This window comes from Narcine bancroftii, chromosome 12 (genome assembly GCF_036971445.1).
Source record: "Narcine bancroftii isolate sNarBan1 chromosome 12, sNarBan1.hap1, whole genome shotgun sequence".
Classification (NCBI taxonomy): Eukaryota; Metazoa; Chordata; class Chondrichthyes; order Torpediniformes; family Narcinidae; genus Narcine; species Narcine bancroftii.
The window spans coordinates 53,118,427-53,137,341 of NC_091480.1; the positions used below are offsets into that span (position 1 = coordinate 53,118,427).

The window sequence follows — 18,915 nt, forward strand, 5'->3', positions numbered from 1 at the left end:
CAGCCCTATAAACCTACAACTATTCTATGAGATAGAGAGAAGCAGGGAAAGAGAATCACATTGCAAAGGTAACAGACACAAAAAGAGAACAGAGGGAGAGAGAGAACCAGAAAGGTAAAGTAACAGCAAGCACAAGATCACAAATATTATTCACTGCCAGGTATGTTCAATAAATACTGATCACGAGAATGACAGAAGTGGTTGTATTACTGTCTGGTATGGAGGTGTTTGGGTCACGTCTCCAGAATGGAGAACCATCGCCTTCCCAAGATCGTGTTATATGGCGAGCTCTCCACTGGCCACCGTGACAGAGGTGCACCAAAGAAAAAGTACAAGGACTGCCTAAAGAAATCTCTTGGTGCCTGCCATATTGACCACCGCCAGTGGGCTGATATCGCCTCAAACCGTGCATCTTGGCGCCTCACAGTTTGGCGGGCAGCAACCTCCTTTGAAGAAGACCGCAGAGCCCACCTCACTGACAAAAGGCAAAGGAGGAAAAACCCAACACCCAACCCCAACCAACCAATTTTCCCCTGCAACCGCTGCAACCGTGTCTGCCTGTCCCGCATCGGACTTGTCAGCCACAAACGAGCCTGCAGCTGACGTGGACTTTTACCCCCTCCATAAATCTTCGTCCGCAAAGCCAAGCCAAAGAATTATAGTGAAGTCTTAAACAAACCCGGCAAGGTCACACCTGACATTTCATCTTTCGTACTGAACAGACAAGCTTCTCTCTAATGTCACTGTGCTGAGGGTCAAGTTAACTCTTGGTGATTTACATGCTCAGAGGGTATCGGCCTTCAATTCAATTTAGTGCTGTTCTCAGCTGACACTTTTTTAAAATAAACATACAAACTTTATTCAACTACAACATTACAAACACAAAACACACATAGAACTACAACTAAAACCAAAAACCACCATAAACACGTGGGAACAAAACCGTGAGGTGCAGTAATTATGACCACCTTTGTATCATGTATCAAATTAAAACGCGATTTTCATCATCAACCACACATGCGATCCCCTGGGGGGGGGGGGGTGCAATCCCTGAGCTCGGCCACCGTCCCCTCGGACACTGCGTGTTCCTGCTTCAACACCGCACTGCCCCAGACGTAACCCCGAAAGTCAGCTCTCCCCACCCCCAGCTCAACTGACACTTACACAGTGACATTAATAAAGACACCCTACATCTCTATGTCTCCCTTTCTCAACCTCTCTCCCCCTCTTTTTCCCTCTCTTTTCGTCCCACTTTTATTGCCCCTTTTCACTCTCTCCCACTTTTCTTGATTTCCTTCTACTTCCCTTCTTTCACCCTTCCGCCACTCTCTCGCCATTTTCTCCCCTCTTTGTTTTACCCTTTATCTCCTGCCATGCCAAAGCCCTGCATTGTCCTCCTTTTGACCCCTCTCCTTCACTTCCTTTCTCTACTCAACCTCCTTTTCATCCCTAACCATCTCCTCGCAAAACCAAGGAGATGATTGTAGACTGCAGGAAGGAGTCAGGGGAACATGACCCAGTCCTCATCGACGGCTCAGTAGTGGAGGGGGTCAAGAGCTTCAAATTTCTTGGTCTCAATATCTCTGAGGACCTGTCCTGGAGCCTCCACGTTGAAGTAATCATGAAGAAATCTCTCCAGTGGCTATACTTTGCGAGGAGTCTGAGGAGATTTGGTATGTCATCGAAGACTCTCATAAACTTCTACAGGTGGACCGTGGAGAGCATTCTGCTGGTTGTATCCCTGCCTGGTATGGAAGTGCCAACACTCAGGACAAGAATAAACTCCAGAGGGTTGTTAACTTGCTCTGTGACATCATGGGCACCATCGAGGACATCTACAAGCGGCAGAGATTTAAGAAAGCAGCCTCTATCCTCAAGGACCCCCACCACCCAGACCATGTCCTCTTCACTCTGCTACCATCAGGGAAAAGGTTCAGGAGCCTGAAGGCGAGCGCCCAGCGGCACAAGGACAGCTTCTTCCCCACTGTCATCAGATTCCTGAATGAACCACAGACACTGCCTGACTTTGACTTTTCCTTGCACTATTTTCATTTATTTTGTAAGATGGTTTTTAGAAATGCTTGTGCTGTGACGCTGCTGCAAATCAATAAATTTTATGACTTAGTTCATGATTCTGACTGATGACTCTCGGTAAGCCTGATGAAATTGGATCACTTAAAGGGAACTGTAAGATGACTGTGTCTGGATTTCTCCAGCAGCTCTCAAAAGGTTAAGTTTATTGCTGTTTGTCTCATTGATGTCACAAGTAGGCTGCGCTTGCCGTCATTTGATGATTCCAACTTATTTATGTGGCTTTTATATAAGATGCACCCTCTTGGTCTCTGAATTGTGTGGAGGAAGAAGAAATGAAGCTGAGGAGCAAGAGGCTGTTGATTTTTCTCCTTTGTGCTTCTCCTTTGGCTACCAGCTGTAAGTTTAACCAGGTTTACATGGAACTGTCATTTTTAAAATTTTTAACAGTACTACTTGACATGGTTTCCATAAAAAGTTATTTTGTTGTTCAAACTACCTATTTTCCTCTGGCAAACAGAAGTTAGATATTGTCGGAATAAAAACTGGGTCATGTTTCATGTCGAATTCCAATCTGAGAGTAATTCAAGAAAACATTCTTTAAAACACTTTTTTAGCCTGTAGCAGAATATATATTTAATGGTCTACATCTTTAAGGATGCTTGACACAAGAAAGATGCTTTTATGGTTGAGAATGGGTTGATGATGCTTTTTAGTTCAGGATTCTCCTTCCTTTTACTTAACCTCCATTTGTCTCTTGGTAGGTGGCAAATGAGGAGAAAATGTTCACAGCTTTTTGTTGTCGGATCTGTGCTGTGTTTAAATTTAGTTTCAAGGCTGCTACTGCTGCAGTCACTTGCATTTCTTCCGTGGAAATTAACTGCAGATTTGATCACGAATATATTAACTTTCAGTTCGGAGGAAATGACACCCTCCTGGAAGCTTTGATGCAGTCTCAAGTTATAGAATATTTTTTAACTACAAATGTTCCATAGTTATTGCAAAGATTTATGGGTCCAGGCCAAAATTCTGTTTTGCCGCTATTTAACATGAATTTATTTGCAGGTTGCATTTAAAGTATGTCTTAAACATCCAAAGAATAAAACCAGCAGAGCTAAGGTGATTTGAGGTTAAACTAAAAATATCAATCAGTGACAAAGAAAAAGCATCTTTTATGGAGCATCTTCACGACTTCAGACTGCCCTGAAGTGCTTAACAGCCAATGAAATTGCAAGTCCACGGACGGACACTCATTGACTCTGGAGGGGTGGGGGGGAAGGAACTCTCTTTTGCTTCTCTTTCTCTCGTACTGTAAAGGGTGCCAGGCGACCCTATTGGCAATTGTTTGTCTGCCTCACGACAGGCAGAAGGCAGTTTTGAGTGATATTACATGTTCTGTACAATCATATGACAATAAAAGGAATCTTGAATCTTAAAGCACTTCCGAAATTAACACTCTATTAGGCTGTAGGATTTATATAAAGTCAAATGGAGTCTTCGGGGCTTTTGCTTTTCTGTTTCTTCTCAGTTAAACTGGATGCAGCAAAATTACTAGTTAAAAAACAAACTCAATCCCTGAACCACAGGTGCAACCATCACAAAGAAAAGATTTTGCTGAAAGACGTCATTTAAATGAAATGTAAAAAGAGACTGAATTGTGAATGTGTGAGAAATGAGGAAGGAAATGGTGCATTCACTATGAATAAAAAAGTTGATATTAAACTCTAACAGTTTATATTTGCCTTCTTGGGGTTTAATCATTACGACTTCAGCACCTTGGAGAACGTGTCGGAAAATGTACACACTAACCATCCAGGACTCTCATATTCATGAAGCAAAATTTATTTATTTCTGCAGATGAATACTTGCCCTGCATATGTATTGTCTGTGTGTGTGTTACGTTTGGCTCTGTGTCTGCGTGTTTTGCACTGAGGACTGGAGAACGCTGTTTCGTCAGGTTGTACTTGTGCAGTCAGATTTAGAATGCTGCAATACCAACTCAATGAATTATGGGATGATAGGATACAGGTTACAATTCCTTTTTTCCTTTGGGGGGTTGCAGGGGGAAAGGGGAGGCATAGGCGAATGGAAACATAAAACAATTGTTTCTCTTCACTAATTATTAATGAAGTCTTAAACAAACTGTCAAGGGCACATTTGACATTTCATCTTTAGTACTGAACAGACAAGCTCCTCTCTAATGTCACTGTGCCATTGGTCTGCTGAGGGTCATATTAACTCTTGGTGATTTACATGCTCAGAGGGTATTGGCCTTCAATTCAATTTAGTGCTGTTCTCAGCTGACACTTTTTAAAAATAAACATACAAACTTTATTCAACTACAACATTACAAACACAAAACACACATAGAGCTACAACTAAAATCAAAAACCACCATAAACACGTGGCAACAAAACCGTGAGGTGCAGTAATTATGACCACCTTTGTATCATGTATCAAATTAAAACGTGATTTTCATCATAAACCACACACATGGGCGGGGGGGAGGGGGGCGGGGAGCACCATTCCCTGTGCTTGGCCACCGTCCCCTTGGACACCGCATGTTCCTGCTCCAATACCGCACCACCCTGGACATAACCCCGAAAGTCAGCTCTCCCCACCCCCAGCTCAGCTGACACTTACACAGTGACATTAATAAAGACACCCTACACCTGTATGTCTTCCTTTCTCAACCTCTCTCCCCCTCTTTTTCCCTCTCCTTTGTCTCCCTCGTCTTGTCCCACTTTTATTGCCCCTTTTCACTCTCTCCCACTTTTCTTGATTTCCTTCTACTTCCCTTCTTTCACCCTTCCCGCCACTCTCTCCCCTTTTTCTCCCCTCTTTGCTCTTACCCTTTATCTCCTGCCATGCCAAAGCCCTGCATTATCCTCCTTTTGACCCCTCTCTTTCACTTCCTTTCTCTACTCAGCCTCCTTATCATCCCTAACCTTTTCCTCGCAAAACCAAGGAGATGATTGTGAACTGCAGGAGGGAGTCAGGGGAACATGACTCAGTAGTGGAGAGGGTCAAGAGTTTCAAATTTCTGGGTCTCAACATCTCCGAGGATCTGACCTGGAACCTCTACATTGATACAATCGCAAAGAAGGCTCGCCAGCAGCTATACTTTGTGAGGTGTTTGAAGATGTTTGGTATGTCACCAACACTCTCAAAAATTCCTACAGGTGTACTGTGGTGAGCATTCTGGCAGGTTGCATCGCTGCCTGGTACGGAGGTGCAATGTTCAGGTCAAGTAAAAACTCCAAAGGGTTGCTGGCTCACCTGCGACATCACACAGGCACCAGACTCCACTCCATCGAAGACATTGTCGCCTGAAGATGAGCACTCAGCAGCACAAGGACAGCTTCTTCCCATCCGCCATCCATTTGCTGAATTATCAATGAACCACAGACACTGTCTCACTTTCACTTTCCGTGCATTTTGTTTTAGGTATTGTTGAAAGGTGGTTTATATAAATGCTTACACTTTGATGCTGGCTTAAAATAACAAATTTTGTAACTTGTTCATGACAAGTGCAAATTCTGAGTCTGTTTTCTCTCCCTCTTTTTAATTCTCCTTTCTCTCCCTCTTTTTAATTCACCTTGCCCTTTTCTTTCCCCTTTTCCTCTCCATTCCTCCCTTTCTCTCTTCAAATCCTTCGACAAAATCTGTTCCTTCTCCCAGACGTTTCCCAATTTTCTTCTCACTCCTTGTTCACGGTGACCTGCTGAGTTGCAAGCCATTGTCCTATCCTTATTTCCACTCAAGTAATGAGGAGGCTGCCTTTATTCCATGTAACCTCAGACATGTGAACATTTTTGAAGCCTGAAGTGGAAAAGACACGAGCCCGACGTTGATTGTGTTAATTATTTTCACAAATTTGGAATACTGATGCAAAATGCTGCTAAGTTAAAAAGAGTGGGAATTGTGACCGAAGAAAGCAGAGTGGTAATTGGATACAGTCAGAAAATACCATTATCACATTAAAAAAGTGTGTGTAGAATCAAGCCCTCATCAGCACATATTAATAAGGTGCAAAACTCTTCTGAACATTCTTATTGTGAGAAAGAAAATCCACATTTGGTAAATTACTTGTAATCCCCCTTCCTTTGGAGACATGTTACATCCTGAGACAGCAAACCAAGAGGCCCAAAATGGTGGTTTATATACCTTTACTTCCTGTAACACTTCGTGCCCTGCTGAATTTCTCCAACACTTTGGTGTATTGCACTTGTTACGAGCCCAGAGGACCCCAAAACCCAGCAGCAATAGAAATTCACCAAGACAAATGGTTAATTAAACAAAAGTTGCTTTTAATTATCTTTAAACATGAAAACAGAATCACACTTTAACATCACTATCGACTTAACTAACCTAACTTAACCCCCTTCTAATTCTAAGCGCACGTGTATGAAACATGTGTGTAAGTTCAAAAAAGTTCTTTGATTCACAGTCCAATCTCACTTCTCCAAGTTCACTGGTTGCAGGCAATTCTTATATTGTGCACAGAATTTAACATTTATAAAGTTCACGAGGTTTTGGTGCTTGAAAGGTAAATGGTTACCGCTCAGGAAGGTTCTTGTCGGTTTTCAGAGAGGGATTCATTGTACACTGACACCCACAACTGATTCCTTTTTAATCAGCCACTCCAGTGTCTTGCTGATGAAACTTTGCCCCCTCAGGGTTCTCCAGATGATAACCTCTTTCTTTCAGGTCACCAGAGTTCTTTTTTGTTTCCCTTATTCCAAGTGAAACATTAGACAGCCAGTCCTCTCCTCTTGCATGAACCACAAGGGCTTTGTCCTGGCTGAACTAAGCACTCACAACCAGTCTTCCATATGGGGTTTTCCACAAGCTTGCCAACTTGTCCTGTTCCAGTTCCAGTTGCTGCTGCTGACTGTAAAACTGTAGAACTGATATCTCTCTCTCTCTCTCTCAGAGAGAAAAATCTGATTTACTCTCTCTGCTTGAAAAATCACATGACCTTCCTAGAACAGCAAGTTTCCCTCCACACGATTTGCGGCTCTGACAAGTTCTTTCATCTGGGCACTCTCCAAAGCTTTTGCAAAGGCACTGTTGGCCCCGACATGTCTAACATAAGAGGAGCTCCAGTATTTTAAATAAGATCTGTTTTAAAGTGTTTGTATGTGACCTATTCTAAAAACCCTGCCCAATTTATTTCTCAAAAACATATCTATATTGTGTCACACACTATAATCACAGTGTCTGCGGACTTTCCTGTTTAATACCAATATTAAATGTGATTGGCCAGTTGAATACCACTCATTTATTTTTCTTAACTGACAGGGGTTCTTGACATCTTGTCAATTTAAAATTTTGCAGCCAGATGATCATTATCTTTCAAAGAGTTTAATCCAAGATTGATCTCAGAATCAGAATTTAATGTCACTAACACGTTGTTTTGCGGCAGCATGACTGGTGCAAATATTGCTATAACTTACATTTAAATTACATTTATTTACATAAAATTAAAGCCAGTGGAAATCCTCAAAGGTTACTGTGCAGATTGCTAGTGTCATTACTAAGTAACAATCAATCAACACGTCTCAAAACTACTCATCTTGTTGCTAATCTCAAATCGATTTGTGGGAACATGCTATCTGCAATTTGGTTGCCATGATTCTTACAGTTTGAAGTTATTTCCTTAGCTGTGAAATTATCTTCCTGGGGTCTTGGAAGGTGTTATACAAGTGCTTATTTTATTCTTTGTTCTTTCTCACCCTATGAGGCATCAGGTTGCATATGCACTTCGGTATGTGCTGGAGGGCAGAAGAATGCGGAGAAGAGCCATCACCCGTAGTCATACCTCTCAACGATGCTGCATTCCACTCCTTCAGAGTTAGGGCATGTTTCATTGTTTCAAATAAAAGTATTACACTGCATGCATTGATTTTTCACCTTTAGTTTCACATCATTGGACAAACACTGGACAAACTTTTTTTTCAGAAAGTTTCCTTCCTGAAAAAAATTGGGGATTATAATAGACAATGACAAGCTGAACACAAAGATAATTTCAGATCTGCTGTATCATGTAGGAAGTTGGAGAATCATTAAATTAACCTTTGTTGAATTTAGCCTGTTTAATTGTATAATTATGCTCTCAGGTTGACTGCACATGTTGCACAACAAATGTGAGGAGCCCAGGGTTTGTCTTGGTCACCAATTTTACAACTGAACTAGAGCTCATAGGCTTTCTTAATAAGTGAAGTCACGCCGCGTCTTTGAGCCTTAAGCGTATACGAACCACAAATGTAACAGGATGTATCACAGCTGGTGTGACATTGACGAGACATTTCTGCTGGACTGAGCATGTGCAGAAAATGAAAAAAAAAATCTGGATTTGGAGGATAAGCCAAAGGTGGTGCTGTGGAGTGCAAGGAGGCCCAGAGCATGAGTCATGGTCTGGAGGAGAGTTTAGAATGTTGGGATTTAAAAAGGATGAACATCCTGAAAGCAGCCAGAAGGATCTGGACCAGGTCATTGTTCCTCTCTCTGCAGCAACACAAGACAACTTCAAATTTTGTGCTCTCTCTCTCTCACAAGTCCAAGTCCAGAAATTTCTAGATCATCTTCTGCACATGCCCAGTCCGTCTCCCACTCTCTCAGCAGTCCACCTTTACTTTGGCTCTCTGAGGCAAACTGTCACTTTTTAATATAAAACCACACAACATATACGCCAATACACAACACAGAACTCTGTAACACATGTTTGGCTTCAGTTTACCAAACAAAATGAATTTTGTTTATGATCTTTGCTTCAGTTGAGATCAAACTTTTGTGAGTCTAATGTGTTTTGTGTTTGTTTTGTGTCTAAGTTTTTCTGTGGGCTGGTTGGAAATATAACAGATTTTAATTACATTTGTTATATTTAAGCTGGGGAATTTATTAGTTTTACACTGTTATAGAAATTTGCATAGTAACTAGTGGGCATTGTTACAAAAGGGGGGATTTTGAATTAAAGTATGAAGGTGAATTTTTTGTTAATAAAGTGATTGTTCATCTTTACCCCTGTGTGATATGCTTTCTTTGTGGTTGCTGGTTTGATCTTGTAACACATGTTAGGAAATCACAAAAATAAGTTATATCCAAAAAATAAGGAATGTGATTGGAAAATTTTAAGGCTGATTTTCGCAACGAGCAACCCAAAATCCATACAATACAACCAAAAGTGTTCAGGAAGAAAAATCTTTGTTGTCCACTGTTATTTACATTGAATATTGCATTTATGGAATTGTGATTTATAGCAATTTTGCACCTGTAATACATACATCTGCTGCCACAAAACAACAAATTTCGTGATACGTATGTCTGATTCTGAATTATTGGAATGGAAAAATTAATGTATATGATGAACTTACATTGATCTATCTTTCACATTTTGAGATGTCCTAAAGTGCTTCATAACCAATAAGTACTGATATGGGAATAGATGTAGCTATTTGATTCCAAGAGTGTAAAAGGGAAACAGGATGAGTGAGTATTATTCTTGAGTGATGCTTTGAAGAATGAGGGACTAAGACGTTAAGAAAATACTGTACATTTCTTCATAGTGTATTAAATGTTTCACAGATAGAAAAAGCAGCACATATAACCATATAACAATTACAGTACAGAAACACTTGTGTGCCCGCGGAAGTGATCTTCTGCATCCAGTGCTCCTGTTGTGGTCTTCTCTGCATCAGAGACACAGCGCAGACTGGGCGATCGCTTTGCTGAGCACCTTCACTCTGCATTAGTGACAGGGATCTCCCAGTGGCCAACCATTTCAATTCTGCATCCCACTCCCATATTCACATAGCTTCATGTAATATCTCACCAAGACCACCCGTACATTGGAGGAACAATTTTTCAGTGATATTCTGTCTGGGCACGCTTCAACCAGATGGCATTAATATCAACTTCTCTGGTTTCTGCCCTCCCTCCCTGCTCCATCTATTACTGTGGACTGTGCCCCTCCCCCCACTATTTTGTTCAGGTGCTTGCCGACATTTTTCTCATACCTTGATGATGGACTCAAGTTTGAAACGTTGGTTCTGTATCTTTATCTTTGCTACACCTGCTGAGTTTCCCCAGCGTTATGTTAAACTACTTAAACTACAGTGTGTGTTGACCTTTGAGTTTGCAACTTTTGAAATGATTATTACTCTTGAATATTATGTCCTGAAAAAAAAAGTATTGGTAAATATGATGTAGAATTGCATAAATGTTGAAAAAATGGATTTAAATTTAATTCGAATGAGCAAGCGTGGCTTCATTAACCCATCTTTATCTGGCTGGGATTAGGTACCTCAGATGACTGTCACATGAAAGAGATTACTTGAAGATTTGGAAGGCATGTGATGTGGATGTTCTCAGCAGGGATCTCACAGTATCATAATGTATAGAGATGGAATTTATCACATGCTTTAAATAGCCTGGTGTTACTTCAGGCAAAAAAAAACAAAGACAAAATCTGTTTAAACAAATGTTTTTTAGATCAGAGAGAGCCTGAAAGAGACTTTAGATATAGTAAAACTCTTGGCACTGAAATTCTAGAAAAATAATTGAGGAAAATAAATTTAAAAAATAAATAAATAAGAATTGGGTTAAAAAAAAGTACGTTAAAAATGGTAAAAGTAAATGTTCTCTGAAATCACACATAAACCTTGGATGAAGATGGGAGTCAATATCCAGCCAGTGGAGGGAAAGCCTTGGTTGGGATTTGCTCATAGCAGCTGTTTGAATAAAGTTGTGTGAAACAGCAATGGGGGGGGGGGTCACCCAGGATGAAGAGCTGGTTGATGCCGCTTGCTGTTGGGTGACTCTCTCAAAGTGTCTCCTTATCCCTGTTGAGTCAGAGGTTTCATCTGTAAACTTGGGGGGTGGGGTGGTAATTATTTATTATTTTATTGTTCATCTTTCGGCCAGCTCCATGGAGGGGGAGAAACCTGCAGATGCAGTGACGGTTAAATGTTTTCAAAGAATGTGACTGAAAAATAAAGTAAAATGCTTCAAATTATATATTCATGCAGGTGAAGTTTGTTCAGTGTGAGAACAGTGTAGTTTTTTTTCTTTTAAACTTTATTCTTAATGCAGGTATATTGTAAGAGTAAGTCTGAAGCCACTGGAAAATACACTTATCCGGCATCTACCAATCTCCACAGGTGCCGGATTACAGGGTTTTTTTTTACTGTATTAATAAAAACCTTTGTTAATAAAAAATGATTTTGACTTAGAAGTAATCACATCTATTAATTAAAAGAAGGTAACATTTGGATTATGTGTAATAGGGTAAATTTCAGAAAGGTTTCTCCTTACCTTATGTAGGTTTGCTGCACACAAATTGATAGAGGTCAAGTGCCATTATCAGCCAACAACCCCATTATCATGTAATTCTTCATTTACCGGAGAAAAATGATTTTTTCCCCCTCTTCTAGGTTAGGTTGTTAAAGTGTTGAATATGATGGTTTGGATTGTTGACAGGGTTGCCTGATGATGGACATAGAAGGAACAAAGAGAACTCTACTCCAAGATGGATGGCTGGCTCCAGGCCCTGGAATTCGGACCTGTACCCAATGTGGGAGGCTGGAGACTCCAGGGAGCATGACTGTTGGAAAGGTGAGGTGTCAATTTTTGAGTTCTGTTTATTATGAAAACCAGTGGTTTGGGGGTATTTGAGGGAAAGTTGCCAGCAAACAGCAAATTTCGCAAATAATCTCCTCCAAAATCAAATCTACTGGTGACATTTGCATGAACCAGAATATCCCTTTTCCAATGTGTATCTTTTTCTTGAAAACTTTATTTTTCATTTGCACCCATAACAAATATAATGTTTCTCCATAATCATACACAATAATAAACAATGGGAAAAGAATACATAATTTTATATTTTCTCCCCCTACCCTCCGCCCTTCCTCCTCAAAAAAGTAGGAAAAAAAGAAAGATTTGCTAAATAAAATTAATTAATTAATTAATTTTCAAATTGACAAATATAATCTTAAACCTCTAAGTTAATTAGGGCAAGTGCAAGCAGGAGTGGTGGACGCTGTCGGTTTCCAAATCTTGTAAAATCTTCTGGCTGATTCTGTAAATTATGTGTTATTTTCTCTAATGGTCTACAATATTGTAATTCCATTTGCCATCTATTCAACCCCACATCATTGTCTAATTTCCACTTTACCACCATACATTTCTTCCCTACTGCTATTGTTACATTTAGAAATTTACTCTGATAAATATCTAACTTCATATTATGAATATCGCCTAGCAAAAATATTATCAGTCTTTCGGAACTTGTTTCTTCATAATTTGTCCCAATAAAGTATTCATATCACACTGCCAGACTGAATGTGAAAAGGTTCCTATCTCTTTATTACATCTAAAACAATTGTAATTTATGTGGAGTATAATATAATTGATGTAAAAAATTAAATTGTGTATCTTGGCTGTTCTGTTCCTCATAACCTTTGTTAATCTGATTTTCCCTTTTCTTTATGCTCACTCCTCTTTTCTTCTTTATCCTCCCTAGCAGCTTTCACTACCATTCCATCCTTGTACTCCCATCTCCTTCAGCCTTTGAATCTACCATGAACTCTGTATTCCTGCAACTTGGGCTCCTTCTCCATACCATGGGTGGTCACGCCTTCAGCTGCCAAGTCCTAATGTCTGGGAATTCCTTCCCTCAACCTCCGTCTCCCTAAACATCTGACCACCTGCAAGATGCACCTGAAAACCTGTCTCCTTCAGCAAGTGTCTTAGTCATGCATGCCAACATTTTTCAAGGTTCCGGGTTCAATTTTGCTTGATAAAGCTGCCGAGAAATGTTTGAAACATTTTACGGAAATAAACCTGTTGCTAAATACAAGACACTCTGACCACAGTGCACACACATACAGACACATATAAAAATCACATATATACATACAGATAAAATTTAAAATAAATATGAATAAATATTTTGAATTTTTCCCCTTGGTTCCAGAGGCACTGTACATCAATCTCACACCCTGTGGGAAAAAGCTATTTCCCAGTCTGGCAGTTGCTCACACAAATAAGTCTCTGATGTAGAATTTAAATATTATTGAGGTTAACAGCACAAATAAAAGCTAAACTTCTAGATGCACAGAATTCAGATGAGATAAATCGGACTGTAAGAAATACAAATATAAAAGGAAATAGGTACCTGGGTTGGCAGGTTTTGGATGAAGATCACAATGAGAGCCATTCTTCCTCATCAAAGTGGTTCAGCTAGTATTGAATTGAATTGTTTATTGTAACATGTACCAAGATACAGTGAAAAGCTTTGTTTTTCATGCTATCCAGGAAGTCAACCCATGCCCAAGTGCAGCAGGTAAATTTAAATTTCGACATACAGCACGGTAACAGGTCCTTTCAGCCCATGAGCCTGCACTGCCTAATTACACCCCATTAACCTACAAACCCAGTGTTTTTTTGGAGGGTGGGAGGAAACCGGAGCCCCTGGGGAAAACCCACGCAGACATGGGAAGACCGTACAAACTCCTTACAGACAGCATGGGATTCGAACCCCGGTTGCTGTCACTGTAACAGCACCAACCGAAATGCAATGATAAAACTAAAGTGTAGGGTGTTGTGTTACAGGAGCCCAAAGTAGATTTAATAGAAGAATATTCATAATTTGGGTGGTGTTAGAGATACATAGAACAGTACAGCACAGTACAGGCCCTTCAGCCCACAATGTTGTGCCGACCTTTAGACCCTGCCTCCCACATAACCCTCCACTTTAAATTTCTCCATATGCTTGTTTGGAGTCTCTTGAATTTCACCCAAGTACCTCCCTCCACCATTGACCTAGGTCTGGGTAAAACACCTTCCTCTAATATCTCCCTTGAACTTCCCACCCATGACCTCAAAGCCATGCCCTCTTGTATATTGAGCAGTGGTACCCTGGGAAGGAGGCGCAGGCTGTCCACTCTGTCTATTCCTCCTAATATATTGTAAGAGTAAAGCCCCAGCTCCTTTAATCTCTGCTCATAGTGCATACTCTCTAAACCAGGTAGCATCCTGGTAAATCTCCTCTGCACCATTTCTAATGCTTCCACGTTATTCCTCACCTCGTGGAGCAGCCTGCGGAATATTCTGTCAGGACCTGGGGGCTTATCCATCCTAATGGATTTTAACTGCTCCAACACATCCTCACAATATCAACATGGTCTAGAACATTTACCCCTCCCATATTGTCCTCACTGTCATCAAGGTCTCTCTCCTTGGTGAATACTGAAGAGAAGTATTCATTGAGGATCTCACCCACTTCCACAGCCTCCAGGCACATCTTCCCACCTTTATTTCTAATCGGTCCGACCTTCACTCCTGTCCTCCTTCTGTTCTTCACATGTGAAGAATGCCTTCGGGTTTTCCTTAGCCCTGCTCACCAAGGTCTTCTCATGTCCTCTTCTTGCTCTCCTCAGCCCCCTCTTAAACTCCTTTCTTGCTACCCGATATTCCTCAAGAGACCTATCTTCTGCCTGACTAGATTTTCCACCTCTCTTGTCAACCATGATTCTTTCACCTGACAATTCTTTCTCTGCCTCACCAGGACAAATTTATCCCTGACATCCTGCAAAAGATCCCTAAACATCAACCACATCTCCATAGTACATTTCCCTGCAAAAATGTCATCCCAATTTATACCTGCAAGTTCAAGCCTTTTCGCCTCATAGTTTGCCCTTCCCCAATTAAATAATTTCCTGTCCTCTCTAACTCTGTCCTTGTCCATGACGATGCTAAAGGCCAGGCCCTAAATGTTCACCCACTGAGAGATCTGTGACCTGACCCAGTTCATTAACTAATACCATTTCTAATATGGCATTTCCCCTAGTTGGCCTGTCAACATACTGGGTCTGTCCTGGACACACTTAACAAACTCTGGACTCTAAACCTCTGGAACTATGCAGGTGCTGATCAATATTAGGGAAGTTGAAGTTACCCATGATGACAACCCTGTTATTTTTGCACCTTTCCAAAATCTGCCTCTCCACTTGCTCCTTGGTATCCCTGCTGCTACCAGCAGGCCGACAGAATACTCCCAATAGAATACTTGCTCTCTTCCTGTTCCTAACTTCCACCCATACTGAATCGATAGAGGATCGTGCTACATTACGTACCCTTTCTGCAGCTGTAATAGTATCCTTGAACAGTAATGCCTCCCCTCCTCCCCTTTCTCCTCCTCTCTATCCCTTTTAAAACACTGATATCCAGGAATATTCAGAATCCATTCCTGCTCTGGTGCCAGCCAGGTATCTGTAATGGACACCACATCATCGTTCCATGTATGTATCCAAGTTCTCAGTTCATCACCCTTATTCCTGATGCTTCTTGCATTCAAGTACGTGCCCTTTAGCCCTTATACCTTACTGCTTTTATATCCTATATTCTGCTTCTCCTTCTTCAAAGCCTCTCTAAATGACAATTGTAAGTAGAGGATTTGCTTGGAGCAGCTCACAAAATGTCACCATACTGTGCTGTATCTTGAATAAGGCTGCTTTGTTTTTAATTTAAATTTAAATTTAGACATACAGCATGGTAACAGGCCATTTCGGCCCACAAGCCTGTCACCCAATTACACCCAATTGACTTACAACCCCAGTACATTTTGAACGGTGGAAGAAAACCGGAGCCCCTGGGGGAAACCCATACAGACTCAGGGAGAATGTACAAACTCCTTACAGACAATGTGGGATTCAAACCCCGGTCGATGACACTGTAGCAGTGTTGTGCTAATCGCTATGCTGACCGTGCCATCCTGCTACACAGCTGCAGTAACCTAGGTTGAATTGTAACCTCAGCTGCTGTCTGTGTGGAGTTTGCATACTCTCCCTGTGTTTCTCCAGGGTGTTCCAGTTGCCTCCCACATCCCAACAGTGTGCAGGTCGGTGGGTTAACCAGCTACCGCAAATTGCCCTTAGTGTATGGCTGAGCTATAGCATCTGGTGGGGGGGGGGGGGGGGGGGAAGGAGGTTGATGGGAATGTGGGGAAAATAAATTGGCTTAGGGTCGGACTAGAGTAAAAATGGGTCCTTGGTAGGCATGGACATTTGTTTAAGATGTACAGCACAGTCCAAGCCCTTCCAGCCCTTGATCCTGTGCTGCCCAATTACACCCCATTAACTTATGGCCCCCAGGATGTTTTTGAAGGGTGGGAGGAAACCGGAGCCCCCAGGGAAAACCCACGCAGACACAGGGAGAACGTACAAACTCCTTACAGGCAATGGCGGATTCAAACCCTGGTTGCTGGCGCTGTAACAGGGTTGCGCTAACTGCAATGCTCACCGTGCCGCCATGTGACTTGGTGGGCTGAAGGGGTGTTTCTGTGCTCTATTTCTCTATATGAATTGGGGGTTGATGCAAAGTATATTATTATGGGGAACTGCAAGGAATTTCAAGTTAATTTTGATGTGTTCTAGCAATTGAATGTTCAAGTTCAAGTTTATTGTCATCTGATTGATAAGTACAACCTGATGAAACAGTGTTCTCCGGTCCTCAGTGAAAAACCCACAGGCACCCAACCAGACATAATACACATACAGACAAACAATACATAAGCAGGGCAAGTAAATTATAAATAAATTTTGCTTTGTACAGATGAGAGTCTTGGAGGGTCAGTGTGATCTGTTCCTTTGGTCGATGGGAGCAGCTGAAAGATGCTGAGTGCGGGGTAGAAGGGGTCCTTAAAGAGTTTGCGTGCCCTCTTCAGAAAACGTTCCTGGTAGATTGCATCAATTGTTGGGTGGGGGGGGGGGGAGAGACTACAATGATCCTCTCTGCAACTCATGGTTTTGTGCACATGTTGGTGACTGGTAGCCTTGTCCGCTTCAGACTTCTCAGGAAGTGCAGCCACTGTTGCACCTTCCTGACAAGTGAGGAGATGCTGTGCATCCACGATAGGTCACAAGTACAACCCGATGAAACAGTGTTCTCTGGTCCTTGGTGTAAAAAATGCAAACACACAAACAGACAAATAATACAAATGCAGTACAAATATGCATATATAAAAGTAAATAAATAATGTTTAATAAATAAAGGGCAGCACAGTTGGCGTAGGGGTCAGCGTAATGCCTTTGCAGCGCCAGTGATTGGTTCCGGAGTTCGAATTCTGCGCTGTCTGTAAGGAGTTTGTACATTCTTGCCGTGCCTGCGTGGGTTTTTCCCAGGGATCCGGTTTCCTCCCACTGTTCGAAATATTGGGACAGATTGGGGCTGGTGGTTTGCAGGTTAATTAGGCAACATGGACTTGTGAACAGAAAAGGCCTGTTACTGTGCTGTAGGTCTAAATTTAAGGTGGCATGTGAGTGGGAAAAAAAATGTTGAGAACCACTGGTTGAACTGTAATGTGCAGATTAAGATTCTAATGGGGAAATATTCATTCTGTTTATAAACTAATGATAGAATTAGGTAGCCAGGACCAGTGGACAGAAGATTGGTTCATCTAGAAATAACCTGTGTGATGAAGTGATGCACAATCAGAGTTATGTTCTTGTTTACAGGAGGACCAATTTCAGTTGATGTTGACAATGATGCCCCCACCTTAACTGGAGCAAAATCCACCTTCTACATTAACTTGAAATTTCCCCGGAATCAGACTCTTCAGTCTGACGGACAGATTGTTTGGGCTGAAAACTGTACTCTGAATGGTAACAATAATAAGAGTAGTAATCTTGTGTCTAAGTTGTGGATGATCAGCAGCACTGGAAACTTGGATAGGATTTGGAATGACTTGGTATTTCAGAACGATACCGGGACTTAAAGGGTTAAATTACAAGGACTGGCATTGTATTCCTTTCAATATAGATGGGTGAGGGCTAAGACTCTAGAATAGGGGTGGCCAAACCGCAGCTCGCGAGTCACATGCTGCCCTTTCACATGTAATGTGTGGCTCGTGGAAATATGCTGGCTGAGACAGGAATTGTACAAGCAATCATAGATCCAGTGGACGTGGATTGTCCACCATTTCTCTGTGATCGGGCATCAGGAGCTCAGCTGCACGGGAGTCCGGGGCCTAGGTGAGAGTCTGTGGTTCAGGCATTGGGAGCTCGGATGGATGGGAGGCCGGGGCCTAGGTGAGACTCTGTGGTTGGGACGTCAAGAGCTTGGATGGGCGGGCAGCTGGAGTGACAGGAGTTCTGGTGGGTGGGCGGCCAGGGTGAGAGTCCATGGTTGGGATGTCAGGAGCTCAGATGGGCGGGCAGGCGGCTGGGGCCCAGGTGAGTGCTCATGGGCCGGGGCAGACACTCATCTAGGCTCAGGGCACATACCCATCTGAGCTCCCGACACCGTAACCGTTGACTCTCGTCTTGGCCCTGGCCCTGGCCAAGCTCATGATGCCCCGAACAACACAGGTACTTATAAAATTAGACTATTAATGTGTATATATGGCATGTGTAGTTTTTGATTATTGAAATTGGAAGTTTAAAAACTATTTGTATGAATAAAAATTATTTCTTAATATTTATATAAATTTTTTGTCACAAAATGTGCATGCAAGAGTAAAAGTGTGTTTGTAAAATGTTTTTATTTCTTGTGGCTCTCGAATGTCTGAAGTTTATCATATGTGGCTTTTACCTCATGCAGGAAATCCAAAACTTTTAAAACACTCATTGATCCCAATGTAAACTACAAAGAAGTAATTAATTGCAAGCTATTTTAGCTTGTGCCAACAGGAAGGTGTGGGGGTGGGGGTGTGTGGGAAGTGGGGACGGTGGTAAGATGGAAGATTAAAGCCCACTTTCACTAGTAATTTACCATAGCTAAAAAAAGGGTAGTTTAGATTCCTTCAAGACCTGACGATTAAAGTGCAAACTCACTGAAGTGTTCAAGATGATTAATGGACTTGAAAGGGCAACTTTTGGGGGT

The 18,915-nt window shown here is 41.7% G+C and overlaps 1 protein-coding gene across 2 annotated transcripts in view; it reads left to right on the plus strand.

Moving 5' to 3' along the window:
* The first annotated feature begins 2,313 nt into the window (after nt 1-2,313).
* Nucleotides 2,314-18,915, plus strand: part of pmela (premelanosome protein a) — a 50,115-nt gene continuing 33,513 nt past the window's right edge. For both annotated transcript variants that reach the window (XM_069905575.1, XM_069905576.1), the window contains exons 1-3: nt 2,314-2,430; nt 11,512-11,646; nt 17,550-17,696. In XM_069905575.1, coding sequence (XP_069761676.1) covers nt 2,367-2,430; nt 11,512-11,646; nt 17,550-17,696 — 346 coding nt within the window. In that variant the 5' untranslated portion in view covers nt 2,314-2,366. The remainder of the gene's footprint in view (nt 2,431-11,511; nt 11,647-17,549; nt 17,697-18,915) is intronic.